Source organism: Salminus brasiliensis, chromosome 6 (assembly GCF_030463535.1).
Source record: "Salminus brasiliensis chromosome 6, fSalBra1.hap2, whole genome shotgun sequence".
NCBI classification, from domain to species: Eukaryota; Metazoa; Chordata; class Actinopteri; order Characiformes; family Bryconidae; genus Salminus; species Salminus brasiliensis.
This window is the reverse complement of record NC_132883.1, coordinates 5,698,640-5,720,845: the sequence shown is the minus strand read 5'-3', so window position 1 is coordinate 5,720,845 and position 22,206 is coordinate 5,698,640. Positions and strand designations below refer to the sequence as shown.

The 22,206-nt window shown below is 41.9% G+C and overlaps 1 protein-coding gene across 1 annotated transcript in view; it reads right to left on the bottom strand.

Annotated features, from left to right (window-relative positions):
- The window catches only part of pnck (pregnancy up-regulated nonubiquitous CaM kinase), a 28,372-nt gene extending 26,623 nt beyond the window's left edge, over positions 1-1,749 (bottom strand). The window contains exons 1-2 of the mRNA XM_072680813.1: positions 1,614-1,749; positions 843-930 (exon numbers count right to left, since the gene is read on the bottom strand). Of these exons, the coding sequence (XP_072536914.1) occupies positions 843-919 (77 nt within the window). The 5' untranslated portion in view covers positions 920-930; positions 1,614-1,749. The remainder of the gene's footprint in view (positions 1-842; positions 931-1,613) is intronic.
- Between the last annotated feature and the right edge of the window lie 20,457 nt (positions 1,750-22,206).

Here is a 22,206-nt window from a genome sequence, read left to right as displayed (position 1 = left end):
CACATATGGAGCAGTTGTACCTTAAAACAGGTTGAGAATGATGTTATTGCTCCTCCGACTGTAACAGGAAGAATGATGCCTCTGCTAGTGCACTATGGACCTACATTTACATTTACATCAGTATTATATATATATATATATATTATAGAGGTGGGCCAGTGTAGTGTTCGGAGTCTGGCCCAAGGACTCTTATTGGTGCAGCACAATCACCCAGACCGGGAATGGACCCCAGTCTCCCACATGGCGTGGTAGCTCACTGGCAGGTAGTTAGGTGGTGTTAGCTGTTGTGCCACACCAACCCCCTGATGGAGCTTCACAAAACTGTAAATGTAACATTGCATCACCAGAGTCAAATTTGTGTGAAATCCTGTGGTATTACTCAACCTCCGTACCTTAGTACCACAGTCCACAAGCTTCTTTACCTTCAGAAGCCGCTCCGGGATCTCTCTTGCTCTAGCTTGTCAGTATGCACGTTCATAGCGGTCCACAAGGGGGAGCACAATGCATGATTTGTATTCACTGCAGTGGTGCAAAAGTGAATCACACTCCCCAACAGTAGGGGGAGTGTAGGAGCACAAAATGCCAATTCTCGCATAATTACTGATGCTGATTTAATGTTTTTTTTGCTAATGTTCTACAAAGCTTGTCCAACCTAGCAACAGTTGTTAGGAAAGAGCCCATTTGTGGGTGGGGCAGGGATCTGTCAATTGTGCTGTCTTCCACGCTGATTTCAGACGTTGCAGGAAACATGGGCAGGTGGAGAAAAGAGTGGATTTCAGAGCCCTGACAAAAGGCAGTACGCAGTGCAGAAAAGCCGAACATGCAGAACAGAAATGACTCACTCTCCCAGCTTCTCCCTCAGCTCGTATACAGCGTTGATGTCATCTGCTTTCTTACGCACATCTCTCATTAGTGGCATCTTCACCTTGGCTGAGTAAGGAACACACAAACACTTGCATTACATAAAAGATACATGACGCACACACACACACTCTCTCGATCGAACCACACACCTCCTTTAATTTTCCCTCGGACCAACAATGCGCTCTACAGGTCCTCTGGCACATTTGCCTCCTCAACCATAAAACTGCTTCCCTATTGGATTCCAAGTGACTTATGATAGTCCTCCCCAATATCTCAAGGTACTAATCTGATATTCCTGCCAGATTCATTGCCATGACAAAAGACAGCAGACGGAGAGGTGTGTGTTCTCGGCTGCCAAATTGTTTGGCACTGGTTCCACAGCTTGCTTTGAGCAATAGCATTGTGGCTTAGTATACAGTTGTTGTCCTTGTAGCAATCAGTTATTAATATGATTGTGATACAGCTGGTATTTTAGCATTTATAGCTTTTAACCTGAGCTCAGTCGCTGAGAAGGCACCTCAGGAATGGCATTTGGCTCGATTCCTACCTCAGCTATGTGCCAAATTCCCCCAAAATGAAGCTACAAAGCATAAAATTAGGAAACCGTCAGCCAGTCGAATCCCTCATGATATGCTTCTAATCTCCAGACAGATCTATTCAGTCAGTCACAGTCTACTGGTGAAAGCCACAAAACGGAGCTCAACCTGATGTGAAAGGCCACAAAATAGAATTACAGAAGAGCCAATTACCTGCTGATGGCCACCCGAAACGCTCTGCGGCCCGCTCGGAATCTGCTACTTACAAATTTGCCTTCTATGTCCACCTCACCCAACTTCCAACCTGCTCTGAAGCTCTGTAATTGAAAATCACATTCACTTTACACTGGCGACCTTGGCCACCCACACACTTTAGAGAGAAGAGACTTGGGGAACAAGTGAAGAGCGTGTATGTGTGTGTGTGTTTCTGTGCTGTGTGAGAGAGAGAGAGCAAGAGGGAGGGAAAAGATTGAGTGAGAGAGAGAGCGAGAGAGAGAGAGAGAGAGAGAGCAAGACCAGGCTCTGGCCTTCTTTTAATTTATTCCTTTTACAGAAGAAAGTAATAAAGATCCTGTTTTGAGGAGAAACAAGGAGGCTTATGGGAAGCATTACATGAGCCTTTTTCATTAGAACTGACCGGATTGAGTCTCTGGACATACTGTGTGTTAGTGTGTGTGTGTGTGTGTGTGTGTGTGTGTGTGTGAGAGAGAGAGAGAGAGAGAGAGAGTGAGAAAAGGGTTGAGAGATTCCAGCCATGTTCTAATGTATTCCTCCACCCTGCACAGTAAACCAGATGTGAAAACTGCTGTTTAGAAGAGAAGCAGGAGATCCGGGGGGTGTTTTAATGACCATTATTCACTGGAATAGATTAGACTGAGTGTCTGTTTGCGCATAAGAGACAGAGATTAGAGGAGGTGTCTTTAACTGACAGGACAGTGCAGTAGTCTTAAGCAGCTCTGGGGATTGTTTAAACCTGTGCATCTCAGCAGTAAGTGTGTTTTTGCCTGTATATAAACACAAATCAGCCATAACATTAATACCACCTGCCTAATATTGTGTAGGTCTCCTATCAGGCCACCAGAACAGCTCTGACTCCTCGAGGCATGGACTCCTTGAGGCATGTCCTGTGGTATCCAGAACAACAAGACCAAGTTAGCAGCGAGTTAGACGTCTTGGGCCCCCATGACCCTGTCACCACTGGCATGCACTGGCAGTTGTCCTTCCTTGGAGCACTTTTGGAGAGGTTCTGACCCAGTCTGGCCGTCTAGACGTCACCGTTTGGTTCATTTGGTTCCTGCAGTTTTTAAGAAACTGATGCTATTGATGCATTTTGTTTACATGGCAAAACATGGCGATAAATAATGTGTACTGTGAAATTGTCTTTTAATATCATGACATGTTTTTACCATATCGACCAATCGAGCCATACTCGCTACCCGTTACGATGTTCCGTCTATGGCTCTCTGGCAAGCCAAAGGGTCATTACCAACTTCCATTACTAGAGAATAGCCTCAGCAGTTTGTAGTGAAGTCCCTGTAGTTACACACTAAGATTAATATGTAGGTAAGGGGTTAACAAGCCCCAATACATAGATAACATCCCTGTTTTCTCTTAAGCTTAAATTAGTGCACAGTACTGCAGTTACCTTCACTGTGAAACCCCGCCCCCCCAAACCCCAAAGCAGTGCTCTGGTGGGCATCATGGCTATTCTTCATTCTGAGCGTCCGGGCAGGCCGAGCACGAGTGTGATAGGTTAGTGTTTGTCATATCTCACATTTGGATTAGCAGAGGCCTTCGTCTGTGTTTACATTGCTGTGCATGTTTTCTGTACAGTGGAAGAAATCCAGGCTGCATTGATCAGTCCTTGTACGGGCACAGGGGTAATCCACCGTCCACCGCTCTCCTCCTCTCCTGGCCTGCAGCGCACACACTCAACACCCAGATACATAAACTGTCCTCGCCCGCTGTCAGAGGGAAAGGAACATTCTCTCACGTAACATGCGACGAGCAGTGTGCACACGCAGGGATTACAACACATACACAACTCCATAGCTCTGAATTTAAAACCGCAGATGACTCTGTTACAGGGGGAGAGCGGGGGTTTGGGTTTTGCTTAATATTAATACGAGTATTTGAGCAATATTAAGAAAAGATAATGTGCAAGTTCCAGCTCTAGCACCATGTAGCCCCTCATGACATTTACATTTACGGCATTTAGCTGACACTCTTATCCAGAGCAACTTACAGGGTTACTCATATTACAGCCTTGGGCCAATGTAGTGTTGGGAGTCTTGCCCAAGGACTCTTATTGGTGTAGCACAGCACAGTCACCCAGACCAGGAATCGAACCCCAGTCTCCCACATGGTGTGGTAACTCACTGGCAGGTACTTATGTTATCTGTTGCACCACACCAACCACTATGTTCATGAGGCAGTTAGCTAATGCAGCCTGTAGCGTGCTAGCTAATTGTTAGCATGTTCAATGTGTTTGCATCGTCCACATCTAATTCACTATGATTTCATGGGTTGAAATGAGATGATTAAACCAGGGAGTTCTGTGAAATATGTGTTTCCTTGTAGTCGTTTCAAATCCAAAGGTGAGAACAGTGAGAGAAGATGAGATAAAGGAGCTTATCTGCCTTGTGGCTAATATCAAGTGTAGTATCTGTAAGATAAGAAAAGAAAAAAACAGTATCTCCAGGAACTGTACTCTCAAGGGTCAGTGGTAGCTCAGCAGCTTGACATTGTTGTGGGTTCAATACCCGGGCCCGGCAAGCTGCCACGGTTGGGTGGCCCCTCACTGCCCCCTGGGTGCTGCAGCAATGGCACTGTTGTGGGCACATGTGCTCACTGTCATTGTGTGTGTGTTTGACCACTAGTGTGTATTAACCATACTGGTTAATATGGTTGCCTTGTCTTGTCAAAAAGAGAGAGAGACTAAAAAGAGAAGGAAGGGCTACAGTTACCATAGCAATAATCCTAAACCACTTCTGTTCTGGCCCACAGTAATGGCTAGAGGACTTCACAAGGGGCTAGTTGTGACAGATGCTAAAAAGTCTCAAATTCATTATTAAGACTTGTTGCTGAATGCAGTCAAATCCTCACAGCAATGCTCCAAAATCAAAAGCCCTGGGCAGAAGAGACAGGTAGTCCAACAAAAGCAGGACATGCTGAATGAGCAGGTGTCCCAATATTTTTGTCCACATATCATTAAAACCATCTGATTCCAAATAAGTATGTGATGTGATTGGCTGTGCCAGCATCTCCCCAAAACAGCAGTATACACCAGCCGGCCATAACATTAAAACCACTGACAGGCGATATTAATAACATTGATTATCTGGTTCCACCTGCACGGTCAGGGGGTGGGTCAGGGGGTGGGATCTACAGATTAGGCAGCAGGTGAACAGTCAGTTCTTGAAGGTGATGATGATGATGATGTTAAAAGCAGGAGAAATTGGCAAGCGTCTCGACTACTGTGATGGTTAGACGGCTGGACTGGGTCATTTCCAAAACGTCAGGCAGGTCTTGTGGGGTGTTCCTGGTATGCAGTGGTCAGCACCTACCAAAAGTGCTCCAAGGAAGCTCAACCGTTGAGGCTCACTGATACTTATGGAGGCACCACCTCACAATTTAAAGGACTTACAACTTTAACTGCTGCTAACATCTTGTTGTGGTGCTCCAGGTACCACAGGTCATCTTCAGAGGCTTATTTTGGGCAGACAGATTAGTGTTTCAGACAGATTAACATCATTTCTGATCATGGTTATTCATACTTGACTGCTATCTTCCTATGCACAACCATCAGGCCCCTGCAATTAATCCAGAAAGTCTTACTGGCTTCCTGTAGCTGCTGCCCACATCACATTGAAACCCCTGACTCTGGCCTTCAAAGCCAAGAATGGACCAGACAGCCCTTCCGTACTTTAATGCAATGGTCACAAGCTGATCTGTACTAAGAGCCCTTCAAACTTCAAGTACGGCTCGGCTCGACCCGTCATCCTTTAAGATCCACAGAAGACTTCCCCTGGGTGTCTGAACGGCACGGTCACTCACTGTCTTCAAACGCAGACTGAAGACCCAGCTCCTCCAAGAGCCCTTAGGCAGAGTTTAGTGTATGTTGAGTATTATGGTCTCCAGACTGACCTCTGCATTCAGTCGTATCTAAGCTTAGAGGGATGTTCTGGATTGTAGCCGATAAAATATAATGCGAATCTAACCAAAATATGTCCCAATATTTATGTCCCAGATTAGCATTGTTAGCTTTGTCCCAGTTTAGCACTGTTAGCGATACCAGTTGACAGCAAAGCATTATTGTCCAACTTCTATCAGTGGACGTGTTTTATGGTGTTTGGATGCAATATTTATGTCCCAGGTTAGCATTGCTAGCATTGTCCTAAGTTAGCATTGTTAGCGATACCAATTGACAACAATGCATTATTGTCCAACTTCTATCTGTGAATGTGTTTTTATGGTGTGTGGGTGCTATGTTTATGTCCCAGATTAGCATTGATTGTATTGTCCCAGGTTAGCATTGTCCTAGGTTAGCATTGTTAGCATTCCAGTTGGAAACAATGCATTATTGTCCAACTTCTATTTGTGGACGTGTTTTTATGGTGTTTGCATGCTATATTTATGTCCCAGATTAGTACTGCTAGTATTGTCCTAGCTTAGCACTGTTAGCATTGTCCCAGGTTAGCATTGTTATCATTCAACAATGCATTATTGTCGAAGCTTAGAGGGATGTTCTGGATTCTAGCCGATGCAAACTAGCTAAGGGTATTTTCTTTTCTGAGTAAACAGTGAAGCTCTTTTGTAAGTCGCTCGTAAGGAGAACAGCATCTGCTAAAGGCCTAAAATATAGATGTAATTCTTATTTAAATATTAATTTCATGTAATTTTCATATGGGGGACTGTTGAATACTCTTTTTTAAGACTGTTAGTGACTGAAACTCTTGCAGTCATGCTCCAGTAATGACCCCCTACCTAAGCCTTCCTCACTTGTACACACAGTGACTATTCAAATATGCAGTGCAGTTATTAAAATTCATCTTTATACATAAAAGCGTAATCTAATCTGACTTGATTGTGCAAAAACTAAAACTGGAAACCATTTCCATTCAAATTCCTTGCCATTAAGCCCCCCTTTATCACATCTATATAAAGATAAACAGGGAATTCTCATTGCAATACCAAACATGAAGAGCCTCTACTATTGTATTCAGCCAGACTTAAAGGAACTCTTCCAAAGTGTAATTTGTTATGCTTGGAGCCGCCACCAGAGGGCGCTATCGCCTAACTCTAAACCTCTCAGCAGCAACACTAGTAGTTGAGACAAAAGCTTTGCTACAAGGCCTGGGCTGCAGTGGAGGCAGGCTGCATTTCTCGGCCGTTACGTCATACAGACGTCTGTTCCCAAGTGAAGGACCCTTCCAATGCAGCCCAGAAATGCAGCCTACATTCAGAGCAATTCTGAGGAGGCAACCCGGCCCTCGGGTACCCACAGTGCTGGAAGCAGGAAAATAAGGGGGAAAAAACTGCACCGTGAAAATGGAGGGAAACTAAGCGTCTGGTGCAGAGTTTAATGTTTTTAGTTTTTATCCTTTTAAATCATTTCTGTGAGGAAATGAAAAAGATCACAAGTTTTGAGCCACATTTGGAAGAAGCAGGCTTCACCACACAGCCTGGTTAGACTGTTCCATTTGTGTGACCATTAGCCTACGAAGAGGGAGTTTTCATAGGACAGTCCTACCCAGCATCCGCCCTAAACTTTTAAACACGTAATGCTGCTTTACATTTACCTTAGAAGACGAATGTTGAAGCTGGGAGCTCAAAGACATCACACCTGACTTTCAGTTAAACGTTCAGAAAAACTTCAGATTCAAAACATTTCCTAAAACAGTCGCTAAAGACTCAGAGCCACGCAGAACCACTACTGGTTTGACAGCTCTTTGCCGGTGCTTTATCTAACCAATGTCCCAATATTTATGTCCCAGATTAGGACTGTTAGCGATACCAGGTGACAACAATGCATTATCGCCCAACTTCTATCTGTGGACGTGTTTTTATGGTGTTTAGATGTACAAAATATGTCCCAATATTTACGTCCCAGATTAGCATTGCTAGCATTGTCCCAGGTTAGCATTGTTAGCATTGTCCCAGGTTAGCACTGTTAGCAGTACCAGTTGACAACAATGCATTATTGCCCAACTTCAATCTGTGGACGTGTTTTTATGGCATTTGGGTGCAATATTTATGTCCCAGATTAGCATTGCTAGCATTGTCCTAGGTTAGCATTGTTAGCATTGTCCCAGATTAGCATTGCTAGCATTGTCCCAGGTTAGCATTGTTAGCATTGTCCCAGGTTAGCATTGTTATCATACCAGTTGACAACAATGCATTATTGTCCAACTTCTATCTGTGGACGTGTTTTTATGGTGTTTGGATGCAATATTTATGTCCCAGATTAGCATTGCTAGCATTGTCCTATCTTAGCATTGTTAGCATTGTCCCAGGTTAACACTGTTAGCAATACCAGTTGACAACAATGCATTATTGTCCAACATCTATCAGTGGACGTGTTTTTATGGTGTTTGGATGCAATATTTATGTCCCAGATTAGCATTGCTAGCATTGTCCTATCTTAGCATTGTTAGCATTGTCCCAGGTTAACACTGTTAGCAATACCAGTTGACAACAATGCATTATTGTCCAACATCTATCAGTGGACGTGTTTTTATGGTGTTTGGATGCAATATTTATGTCCCAGATTAGCAATGCTTTTCTTGGACATAAATATTGGGACATATTTTGGTTATTTTCTTATTAGATTTTGTGAATCCAAACATCATAGAAACACGTCCACAAATAGAAGTCGGACAGTCTGATTTGATGATTGAAGGCCTGGATGATGTCAGTCATGTAGCTGATTTGGAAGACAGTTGAACTTTGACCTTGCTGTCTCTGTGGCTGAGGCTGGTGATTGCACACAGCATACAGCCAGCCTTCCACTGTCAGTGGACGAACTGGCCTGCAGTGGCATGCAAATGAGCATTACTGTGGAAAGCATTTCCTCAAAGTTTTGTTCATCACACCAGATTAGCTAACCTGCTTTCACAACGCTTGCTCCGCCACGTGCAGTGTGTTCTCACTGAAACCAATTCTTAACCACTGTATGTCATAAAGGCTAATGCTAAACTTACACTATGTTGACAAAAGTATTTGGACACCTATTCATTCTTTGTTTCTTCTGAAATTAAGGATATTAAAGAAAAATAATCTATCCAGCTTTTGTTGGACTGGCTCTCTTTACTGTCCTGGAATGAAGGCTTTCTATTAGATTCTGGAACAGTGCTGTGAGGATTTGATTGCATTCAGAGACAAGAGTTTTAGTAAGGTCAGGATGTAAGGTCAGGATGATCACCAACCCACCTCATCATCCCCAACTCATCCCATGCAGAGAACACAGTTCTTCCACTGCTCCACAGCTCAATGCTGGGGGGCTTTATACCCCTCTATAGCCCACGTCTGGTATTAGGCAGCATGGTGCCAATAGGTTCGTGTTTATCTGCTCCAGAGAGTCCTATTCTATTGGCAGTAAGGAGTGTAAACACATTTTTGGACATTTTATGTATCTATGTTAGAAAATTCTAGAAGTCTTCTTCTTAATGCTCATCCTTAACTTTTTGCAAGAGCGTAGCATTGGGTAGGGAGCAGTAAGGACATGTCTCTACTGAATTGTCCAGCGGCTACTGAATTGTCCATAGCAATACTTTTAATCAAAAATTAAAATACAACAGTCTGTCAGTGTCTAGTCAGTGTGTTTGGGACACAAACGACTAACAGATCTCGTTCTCTACTACAGGTAACCACCCGTCCCCCACCACGCAACCCTCATCGTTTACGGGAATGGCTTGGCTGTTTCTTACTAACATCTTAGAGGCTGTGATTGTAAGGAGATCAAAGCTCTTTTGACTACATGTGCATGTATCCAGCAGTTGTCCATCCAACAGTTGAGTGCACTATTAATTAAGAGGCCGCGCATTTTATTATGATTAAAATTATTTTAAACTATTTAAACGATTCGTAGGCTAATTTACGGCCACGCTAAATGTTAGCGTGTGTGTGTGTTTGGGAATTAGCCTAATTTGGCCATATGCTCAGTCAGGATTGTGGGCAAAAAACAAAAGGTGGACATTGGGAGCTACTTTACAAGTCAAAGTGTACGTCAAAAAAAAAGTCAGTAAATCATTTTAACATTATTTTAAAATTTTCAATATTTTATAAACCCTTTTCCTATGTAGCTGCTCCATGAGGTCAGACCTTTCGGCCTCCAATCAGGTCGGCTCCATTTAAAACTACAGTTTTAAAAGCAATGGCGACTGAAGCAGAGTGAAGCAAAAGTATGAGAACCTGAAATTAGCACGGATCTAAATGGTGCACTGGTTTGTGCACTGGGCAAAGTTTGGAAGACATACCACAGCAGCACTTGCCCAATGCACGAGCCTCACCTGAGAGAAACCACACAGGTGCTATTCTGGACGATGGACCGCTAGAAATGGCAAAACCAGCAGTGAATAGACTGGTGTCTATTTATGTTTAAGACTGGTTTATACATAGTGCAGGCATGGATGCAGCACAGCACGCACGCTGGACCGTCCGCATTGCTCGATGTTCACACCTTGTACACTTGTGTGAGGTACTCTCGTACTTTGGTGCCAGAGAGGTTCAGACACAAAGCTGGAAGCTGCTCTTTCCCTCACTGTACAAACAAGGAACAAAGGAAACGGACCTCAGTGTTTATAGTTAAAGGAATTGTGGGACTGCATAGATAACTGGGTGGAGGTGAAGCTATGAGGAGGTCCCATTTTCTCCAGAGATCACATTCTATTTGAAAGTAGTATTAAATTATTAAAGTATTAAATTATGTGAATTCTAATATTTTAATGACCAATAACACATTAGTTAACACTTCATGTTATTAAAAAAACAGATCCCAGTGTAAACACCCACTGATCACACTGACAGCACACATGCTGCTGCCTGTGTGTATGTTGGTGCACTTTGGGCTTGACTGGGTATAAACCATATCTAATAACTCTATTCGGACATTATTTTTATGACACGTCTTTGTGCAGGAGTGGCATAAATACAGTAGGTCACTTTGATAAGGGGTATAAATACTGGACCCTGCACTGCTGAGAGTCATGCTGACGTTCTTGTTTATACCTACAGTTTTGTAAACCCTTATTTACAGTTTTATTAAAATCAAAGAATTTTAAATGCTCAGTTTAATATTTTCGAGGAAAATTAATCGTTCAGATTAATCGATTAATCGCCAAATTAATCGCCAAATTAATCAACAGAAAAATAGTTGTTAGTGGCAGTCCTAGTAGAGTCAACAGTAATGGTATTAGTAATAATATTCAAAAAACTATCATCGATTTGTCTCTGTTTCTATGGCTGCATCTAGGGATTGGCAATATGGTAAAAATGTTCAATATATCACAATATTTAAAGACGATATTTCATGATACACAATATTAATCGTGATATTTTGTCATGCAGACAAAATTCACCAGTATCTGCAGATAAAAAGTACAGTGATTTTTCTTTATTTTTCTTTCTTCTTTATCCAAGAAAACAGGACTAAATACACTCTCTGTAATGAAACATGCAGTTGGTCACAGTTCTTTAAGCACTGATGATGTCCTTGATATGCTCATAAAAGCCTATTGGGTATCTCTATAACAAAATTGATCATGATTCAATAAAATATCGTCATATTGACCAGCACTAGCTGCATCAGTGTTATTTTGTAGGCCAAAAACATATATGTAAGTCTCTGAATAGCATTATATAAGTCATATATAGCATTATTTTATTCATTGTTTATGTTTAGTGCCCTGAACAGCATTATTTTATTAATTATTTGATTCCCGGGCTCGGCAAGCTGCCACTGTTGGGCCCTTGAGCAAGGCCCTTTACCCTCTCTGCTCCCCGGGCCCTGGAGTTGGCTGCCCTCCGCTCTGGGTGTGTGTGTACTCACTGCCCCTAGTTTACTAGTGTGTGTGTGTTCACTACCACAGATGGGTTAAATGCGGAGGACACATTTCGCTGTACAGTGACAAATACGTGCACCTTACCTAAGAAGTTTATCGTAAATGGCCTCAGCTTCCAGGAGGCCCCTGTGCACCGCTTTTGTGTCCCCAACAATGTAAAAAAAATCAAACCTACAACCTTTGACTTAATGCTTTTTAAAGATTAGTTCATCTTTGACTCACTTAACCATTTACAGTAACAGAGGTTTTGATTAGGAGTGCCCTAATCTTTTGCCCGCCACTAAAAGTACTGCTGACGTTTTCACCTTTAGCTAACATTAAAAGAGCCGGGAGTGTCTTAATTGTTCTTATTTGCGCATTATCAGTGAGTTTATTGGAAGTCAAGTCTTCTGCCAGTTTTTTTTCACCTCCTTATAAGCCAAGGCCAAACAGAACATGCATTCGTGCGCTGCTGCATGCACGCAGTGTTTTTAAGGAGTGCCTGCATTGGTTTGGATAGCAGCACAGGCTAAGCCTTATCTCAGACTTCACTCGTGACCTAAATGAGCTCCGGAAACAAACCGCACCTGTTTGACCTTTCACCAGTGCACTGCCAACTGCAGCCACAGGGCAGCGTTCAGCTGCAGGAGTCACACAACTGCATGCTGACCACTGTTGCTTGCTGTCGAAAGAGAAAGCCAACTGCATCCAGACTAGCTTATGGCCGGCGAGCTGGCATGGTTTGATAAAAAAAAGACGAGGTGACTCACACTGAATCAAAAGGGATCGGCTGGCTTTGTTTTCTGGTGGTGATGCAATGTCACCTTTGCTCCTAAACAATGGCAGTGGCTGTACGTTGGGATTTTGCGTAGAGTCAAGCAGGACATCAGCTCGATCAATATGTGATACAGAGTGTACAGGAGTTTTTTTTCCACAGTTGGTTTGATATTAGGTCTGGATTAGCACAGACGGACATGACATTAAACAGCCATGACATTAAAACCACCTGCCTGGCATTATGTAGGTCCTCCTTGTGCTGCCAAAGCAGCTCTGACCCATCAAGGCATGGCCTTCACAAGGCTTCTGAAGGAGGTATCTGAAGGTGTCCTGTGGTATCTGGCACCGACATTAGCAGCAGATCTTTTAGGATCCTTTTAGGACCCCAAGTCCAGTAAGTTGTGAAATGGGGCCTTCATGGGTCAAATCAATGAGCCTTGGGCTCTATGACCGACCTTGCCCTTTCTTAGAGCACTTTTGCTAGGTACTGACCACTGCATATCTCCTGACGTTTTGAAGATGATCTGACCCAGTCGTCTAGTCGTCACATCCTTAAACTTGCCCATTTTTCCAGTTTCCAACAAATGAACCTCAAGGACTGACTGTTCACTTGCTCCCTAATATGTAGATCCCACCCCTTGACATATGCCACCGGAACCAGATAATCAATATTCTTCATTTCACCTTTTAGTGGTTTTAATGTTACGGCTGATCATTGTATGTCTACAAGATTTATAGTCCTCTTGTAATTCTATCAACCTGTAGTTCAAGATGGATGTAGACCTTGCTCCCATGCCGTAAGATAGCTCTTTCCAAGTACTATTAAAAAAGAGGCCTAACCTTTATGAGGCAGCTGCTGTCACAGTCACGAGGTCTACTCCAGCCTAAACTTAGAGCGACGTAAACGTGCAAGTGCAGCCGTAGTTGTGTTCTCCTCCCGGGCCAAGGGCTGTGAGCCAGGCTAGCTGCTTCATTCTGGCGTTCCATACAGATACAGGCAGCAGCCTAGAAGGCAGATGGGTTTTTAATAGAGATACGCCATTAAGGGGGTAATTTGGCCCTCTGCTTTGACTGGCCTTGACGTGTGCCTGAGAAATAGCACCACAGGGGCCTGCTCTATGGCTTTAAAGGCAAACTTTTCATCCTAATCTCTATCTACCGCGTCTGTATCATGGGTGTTGATTATCACAGACAATAATTTCGACACGTTTCCCTGTACTTAGCACCCGCTGGCTTAAAAGACGCTTATAATAGAAGCTAATGGGCAGTTGTGTCAAAATGATGGCCTGTGGATATCAACCATATGCTACAGATGCGGCAGATAGTGATTAGGTTAAAAAGAGCTTCACAAAAGAAGTGCTAACATGGGCTAACTCGGCTAGGAAAGCTAATTGGGGGCTAGACAATATTATCCGGGTGAGATTTTGCCTGCTTGTACACAGTAGCTCTCAGCTATTCTTACCAATATCTGGCTAAAGCATTGAATTGGGCTCCTTTACTTCAACTTCTTGTTTTATTGATCATAGGAGGTCTACCAGGCAGGCTAGATGTTTTTCAGAGGTGCTGTTCTTGGGAAACAGATACCCTGAAGCAATGTGGGGTTGAGCGTAACGCTGACAAGCCAAACAGCACCTGCGGGAAGCAGAGTAAGAGGCAGTGTGGGATTGCACTGGGGATCACATGCGTGCTGTACTGTAAAAAGCACTGTGGGATTACCATGTGTTCAGAGGGTGTGATATACAGTAAGAAGACAAGAGAGGAAATTAAAGAGCCCATAGCTTGACAAAACATTAATTTGGCTCATTTTGAATTGGCTGTTTTTGTAATGTCAACAGATCCTGTCCCACAAGACCTTCCCTTTGCACTAATTTTGATTGGCAGCTGGTAAAAGCCCAGTGTGTGTGTGTGGATGTCTCACACATTGAGGTGAAATTTCTAATGGGCCTGTGGTTGGGCGACCGGTAATGTCAGCTATTGTTAGCCACATTAGCAAGTCCAACCAGTGGTTGGTATGGCGCAACAGATAACACCACTACCTGCCAGTGAGCTAGGGTCCGATTCCTGGTCTGGGTGACTGTGCTACGCTACACCAATAAGAGTCCTTGGGCAAGACTCCTAGCACTACATTGGCCCACCTCTGGATAACAGTGTCTGCTAAATGGCATACATGTAAGTCTGTGATTTTTTTTATAGGGGTCCTACAGTGAAAATGCAAGTTCAGTACATGGAAGTGACTTAATGTGAACCTCAAACACTGTTGTCTCCTCCTTCCGGACGAAAACCCAGTATAACCACAACATGGGCTGGAAAACAGGTCAATTCCAAAACCCCAAAACTGTTACCTAACACTTATATTTACACTTGACACATTTGCAACAGTGCCAGTTATTAATCTTGAAAATGGGTAAAGAAGTGGAGTGATCGTGAGACAGCTGATTAAGCCCTTTTGACAAAACAGTGCTCAAAGAAACCTTTTATTATTCAGATTTACTGCTGTTTTACCATCATTAACATGGTGTATACAACTCAAAGACTGACTGGTGGGGTCAGGCAGTGAATAAAATGCCGATATTTGACCTCTGGTTGAGTTCGCCCCTATTGTAAATTACACTGTGTATTATTTACCACAGGACCTTTGAGCGTGCTAGATGTTTTTCAGAGGTGCTGTCCTTGGGTAAGCGGTTGCAGTGATGAGCATTCTCTGTAACAGCCCCTGAAGCAATGTGCAGTGTGTTTGATCGCAACACTCGAAAGCCAAAGCCAAAGATCACTGGCACCGGTAGCAACACTGTAAGAGGTAGTGTGGGATCACTGTGTGCTGCATATAAGACGCAGTGCTGGGATCCTCGTGTGCTCCATAAAAAGCACAGAGGGATCACATGTGTTCTGTAAGAAGCAGTGTGAGATCACCATGTGCTTGTGGGAGGTGATGTATAGGCTAGAGGGACTGGAGAGGAAATTAGTTCCACATTGGTGAATGTACTGGAACTCCTCAGTGTAACACGCAGTGCTTTCTTCACATGCCACTGGTCCACCAACCCCAACTACTGGAAGTGTATTAAAGGTTAACACACGCAGACTTTGAGAAATGTATCACTCGGAGCTCAGTGTTTTTCAGTGTGCGCTGCTCTTGTAACTGAATAGGAATGCAGTGTCCTTCACAACACCCAGGTTATGTCGAAATGGCCATAATGTCAGACCCTCTCAGTCTAGCATGCTTGATTTTTAATCTGTTACTCTGTTGAAGTACCTACACGTATCAGCCATAACATTAACACCACCTCCTTGTTTCCACTTCCTGTATAGAAGCACTTTGTAGTTCTATAATTACAGACTGTAGTCCATCTGTTTCTCTGCATACTCTGTTAACCACCTTGTTATTCAATGGCCAATGGTAGTTTTATTTATTTAGCAGTATTTAATAAATGTATTGATTTATTGTCAGATTTACTATTAGGGATGATCTGGACTGATCTAGGCATATTTTAATGGATCGGTATCGGCTATTTTAATCCCTATCCAGTTCTAAGTCATAGTTTTAACAATGTTAGTTTTAGCCATCTGATGTCCTCAGAGTGCCATTAAGGAGCCTTATTACCCAGCATTATTATGATTAGACTGCAGTGTTGTAAAAAGGCTGCGAGCTGATTGGTCAAGTCAAGTCAAGTCAAGTGGGTTTTTATTGTCATTTTAACTACATACAGAGTACACAGTGAAGCGAAACAGGGCTGTGGTGTTGATGGGTTTCAAACCTATGATCTCCTGCCTCTAAACAAGCAGGCTGTTAGACAGTCGCTCCACCTCTAGAGCTGTGAAGCCGTGTACATGTCAGGGAAGAGAGTCAGACTGGATTAAGAGATATTAAACACTATAAAACAGTCATTTAAAAAAAAGTTTCGACTAAACTAAATCAATCAGTCCAGAATGTCTGATTATACAAACGGATGCTAAAAATAAAAGGGTTTTACTGAACAGATTAATCAGCAGCTCGTCTCATCTAAACTGTCGGGCTGCATTATTTATACAAACTCAAAGATCAGGTCGGATCAGGCTTAATGATAGCATTAAGAGACTGGAATCGGACCTGATTGGGACATCCCTATTCACAACTGTTTTATCATCCGAGGCATTACATATGAATTTCAACACAAATAAATAGTATCTATATTTGTGCTGTAAATATTAGGACCTCAGGTTCTATTCACCACCACTGTAAACTAAATAGAGTCTGATTTGCTTAGATTAAAAAAAATAATTATGTGGAAATGTGGAATTCTCTTAAATTTAAATGAATTTGATATGTTATTGGTATGTTTTAAGATATTGACTGTGTGTGTGTGTGTATGTATGTATGTGTATCTGAGAGAATGTGAATGACTTCTACCTTCATGCAGTTGACTCTTGAGGATCACTGTCCCAGAGGCCCTCTGCTCTCATCATGATTGGCAGCTTGTAAAAGCAGAGCATGTGTGTGGATGTCTAACACACAGAGGTAAGATTTCAGTCTCCTGGTGAAATTTCCATCACAGGGATGATGCTCCGTAACCCTGAACACACATGCAGCTTTTCTTATCATATAGAACCTGCTGTAACGGCTTAGGAGTTACATAGGAGTAACATATTTTAGTTCAGTTTATCCCAATTCACCCCCCCCCCCACACACACACACACATACAGTCTGTCAGGGCTGTGGTGTTGATGGCTATTAAACCTATGATCTCCTGCCTCTAAAAAAGCAGGCAGTTAGACAGTCACTCCACTCTAGAGCTGTGAAGCTGTGTACATTTCTTTGTCTGAGAAGGAAGGGAAAGGTAAATTTACTCAGAGCTCTGTTTATATGTAGTGTAAGTTCACAGCTCTAGACCGGCCCTACGGTCTAACTGCTGGTCATCAAGTGTGTGGGGATCCTACACTGGGATACGTTAAAATCCCAGCAAGGGCTCAGTGCTTCATTGTCTAAAGCCTCCCAGTCTGGGGATGCCAAGCGATCGGGGGGAGTTCTAACCTGCAGATGGGAGTAAATGGTAAACAGATTGAGGGGGTGGAGCCACTGACTACACTAAACATCTTACACAGCATTTAATCAGCTTCAGCTGCAGCTCATTTACTGATGTTTTTGATGTTCAACGCAGTGTGTATTGTTGGAAGTAAAATATGTGAGTTAGGAGAACTTTTGATTTAACTAAGTTTAGTGAACTCTACAAGCACCCTGTAATCCTGCCTTTTTTATTCCTGTATTCAGTCTTGATGTCTGCTATTAGCACTTCAATGAAATAAAGGACTATATGGTTCAACAGCTAACGTTTTTATTAGGCCAACCCACTGACCATCTGCCGTAGCTCTCACTATTTCTGAGTTCTTACAGATTTGATTGACAGATTTCACTTTGGCCAGGCTGGGTGTGAATCACATGTATTGCCACATCGTACCAGTCACTCTTCAGTGTTTCAGATTTGAACAGTCCACAACGACTAGAGGTCAGTGACTGGTCTTGGAATCGAATTGAATATGCAGTATTTCATTCATTTCTATTTACTTTCTAAAGCTTTATTTAGAAAAGTGAATATGAAGTTTACATTTTAGCCTTTAAAACTAGACATACGACTACAGGCATGTGCAAAAGTTTGGGCATTCCTGCTTCTATGCCAACATACAGTCTTATAAGTTGCCATTTTCCATTCAGTTATTTATGTGATGTCACAAAAGACATTGGCTCCACCTAGTCAGACTACAGCAGTTCAGCCTTCTTGTTTTCAAATTATAACTCATGACTTTTAAACTGTTTAATAAAATAAAAGTCCCAGAAACAACAACAATGTATCTTAAGAGACAAATAACAGAGGTTGGAAACTAACTAACTAAATACCTTTAAATGTATTATGCTCAGATGAAATTGTAAAATATGACTACTTTAAAAATCCAACATGTCTATTTTCTGTCCCTTTGTAAACTAAAACATATACTGTATATGACACAGATATCTATATAACACCCCTGTTAAAATGCCAGGTTTAGACCTGATAGGTCATTTCAGAACCTTTAATAAGATCTATTACCTGTGCATCTCAATTAAAACAACCTGAAATCTTTAGGGGGAGGAAATAAAAAAGAAAAAACTAAGATAATGTGGTTGCATAAGTCTGCACACCCTTAAACTAATACTTTGTCATAGTAAACTAATTTTTTGTGTAGGAACCGATCAGTAGGGCACATCTTGACTTAGCAATATTTGCCCACTCTTCTTTGCAAACGCTCCAAATCTGTCAGATTGCAGAGGCAGCTCCTGTGTACAGCCCTCTTCAGATCAGCCCACAGATTTTCAGGGCTCTGGTTGGGCCATTCCAAAACTGGTGAAGCCATTCTTTGGTTGGTTTGGATGTATGCTATAAGTCCTTGTGCTGATAGAAGCTCCACAAACCTGACGTTTTTGTGGCAACATCGACTGGTATTTGGAACACAGCATGATGCTGTCACCACCACGTTTCACTGTGGGTATGGTGTTCTTTTGGTGATGTGCAGTGCTGTTTTTGGAATTATGGCCGAAAAGTTCACCCTTGGTTCCATCGGACCATAACTCATTTCCCCACGTGCTTTTAGGAGAGCTCAATGCGGTTTTGCAAAACTTAGCCAGGCTTGGATGTTTTTCTTCATAAGAAGAAGCTTCCGTCTTGCCACCCTACCCCATAGCCTGGACACATGAAGAACACGATAAGATATAGTTATCACATGTAGTACACAGCCAGTACGTGCCAGAAATTCCTAACTCCTTTAACATTGTTGTAGGCCTCTTGGGAGCCTCCCTGACCAGTTTTCGTCTTGTCTTTTCATCATTTTTGGAGGGACGTCCCGTTCTTGGCAACGCCACCTGTGGTATTTTCCACTTGATGATGCCATCTTTACTGTGTTCCATGGTATATCTAATGCCTTGGAAATTATTTTGTAGCCTTCTCCAGACTGATGCCTTTTGACAATGAGATTCACTCTGATGCTTTGGGAGTCCTCTGCGGACCATGGCTTTTGCTGTAAGACGCAACTAAGAAAATGTCAGGAAAAGCCTGCTAGAACAACTGAACTTATTTGCCGTTAATCTGAGGCACTTTATATGATGACAGGGGTCTACTGATTCCTGTTTAACATGAGTTTATATGTGACAGGTGAATTCTGAACACACTCCTAGTTTAAAGAGGTTGTGCACACTTAGGCAACCACATTATTTTAGTTTTTTATATATCCTATATATATTTATATATATATATCCTTTGTTTTAACCATACTAGGGTAAATATGGTGTATATTTTTAACATGCAGGTTATACGTTTTTCATTTAATTATTTAAGATAAGATAAGATAAAATAATCCTTTCTTAGTCCCACAGTGGGAACATTCTCAGTGTCACAGCAGAAAGGGATAACAAGACACGTAGATAAATCACCACTATATACACAATATAAATAATAGAAGTAAAAAAGCAATAACAATATTATTTACAGGTTATTTACAGGTAATTGCAAATTACTCTTAATTGCACATGTGTGTGGGGGGGGTAATTGCACATTGTATTTTCTAAACTAAATGTTTTAAACTCATGACTTTTAAACTGTATATAAGAGTAAAAAGTCTCAGTAACAACAACAACAATGTATTTTAAGAGACAAATAATAGAGGTTGGAACATGAATGTTAAAATGAATTATGATTTTTTTTATGCATAAAAAACATGCTCAAAAAAGCTTTCTTTTCTTCCCAGAGGTGTCGGGTGGAGCATTTTCCTAGTATAGTAAAAATACTGTACATAACATTCAGTCCTGTAAGTTTCCAGCCTGACATTCTTTTAATAGACTACAGTGTTGCACTGCTTTGGAGCTTCGGAGCCATTGATACTGCCCAAGATGAACATGTAGTGGGGGTTATGATACACATGACCTGTGAGTCAACAGCACACTTGGATGAATATTTATGGCTGACTGTGTTTCAGGGCGGGGTTCTGTAGATGTGTTAAGCCAGCCACATTTAACAGCACTGAGTGTAATGAGGGTAAACCAGTTTCCCGTTGCTGATAATGGTGGTTTTAATAACACATGCTAATCGCGTATCAGGGTTGACCAATGGACTGTCTCTTAACTGAAGTTGTGATAACAGCCTGAGCAGTTCAATGATTGAATAAGGCAACAATTAATACATCAATTCAGTCATATGCACGCGCCTACAATCAAATGGTCCAAAGTGTGTGTGTATGTGTGTGTGTGTGTAAATAGGCTATATGTGATCCAATAATATGCAGTAAAATGTCTAAACTACAGTTAAGCTACAGTTATAGTTAGCATATGTTGCTAATCACACCACATTTACCTTAATGTGCACCCTATATGTCCAAATATTTGTGGACACCCCTTCTAATGAATGCATTCAGCTACTTTAGGTTGCACCGATTGCTGACACAGATGTGCAAATGTGCACGCACACACACACACACACACACACACACAGATTGTCTAGTCCCTAAAGAGAAGTACTGCCAATAGAATAGGACTCTCTGAAGCAGATGAACATTGATGGATCTATTGTGCACCATGCCTAATGCCAGATGTGGGCTAGAGGGGGATAACCCCCCAATACTGAGCTGTGGAGCAGTGGAAGCACTGTCCTCTCTGGAATGATAATGGTGCTCCATCCAATACTTTTGGGATGAGAGTTGGGGAGTTAGGGATGATGAGGTGGGGTGGTGATCATCCAACATCCTGACATCACAAAAACAGTAAATTCAAAACAGGTTGTTTTTGCAGCTTAGTTTCCAACGATCAATATTCCATATAGATCAAAGAGCAGGAAGTATAAGTATAGATTATAAAGATTATGTTGAGTACGTGAAAAGCCAAGTCAAATAAAGGCCAAATGACTAAGACTACAAACACTTGGTGACTGAGATCAGGGCTTTAGTCAGTGTATGCACCGTTGCAAAAAGAACAAGAATGAGAAATTAGGAGAATCATTCATGGCGACATTTAAGTCACCCTGGATTCCTCTGAATACACACTGCCTTACCAGAATACCTGCTACCTCCTAACACAAAGACCTGTTACTGAACACATTTCAGATGGAAATACCTGACTAAGCTTTCACAGACTTTTCACTGAACACACACTGTCTATTGAAATATTTAAGCACATGTAGGTATATTTATCCAGGTATCTGGAAGTTAACCCATGTATCTAGAAATTTACCCATATATCTGGAAGTTTATTCAGGTATCTGGACATTTATTCAGGTATCTGGACGTTTATTCAGGTATCTGGACATTTATTCAGGTATCTGGACGTTTATTCAGGTATCTGGACATTTATTCAGGTATCTGGACGTTTATTCAGGTATCTAAAAGTTTATACGGGGACCTGGAAGTTTATACAGATATCTGTAAGTGTATACAGGTATCTGGAACTTTATACATTGAACTAGAATTTTATACAGGTCTCTGGAAGTTTATATGGGTATCTAGTTTATTCAGGTATCTGGAAGTTAACCCATGTATCTGGAAGTTTCTACAGGTATCTGGAAGTTTATTGAGGTCTCTGGTAGTTTATACAGGTATCTGGAAAATATAAGTGTGAGAGTTTCATGAAATCATTGAATTTGTGTTGAGGAGGAACATGCCTGAAAGGCCCAACGTCCTATGAATTCCATTCTCTATCTTCCTTGTCTGTAATGATGTTTTCGCAACCCACCTCCCCCCGCTTCCTCCCTTTAACGCTGTTTTTACAGAAGAACTGGCAGCTGTGGTTGCCAGGAGGACTCTGTAAAAATACAGTACAATTTCCATCTGAAATGTTTACAGTGTTGCCAAGATGACACCCTTAAAGTACATTTTCACATATTTTACAGGTGATTTGCACAGAATTCATTTCCTCTTATCCATAATCACATTTTCAGATTTCAGATGTCTGGAATTTTGTTTTCTACTGTTAAATATATTAATATATTGAAACAAAGGTTTGG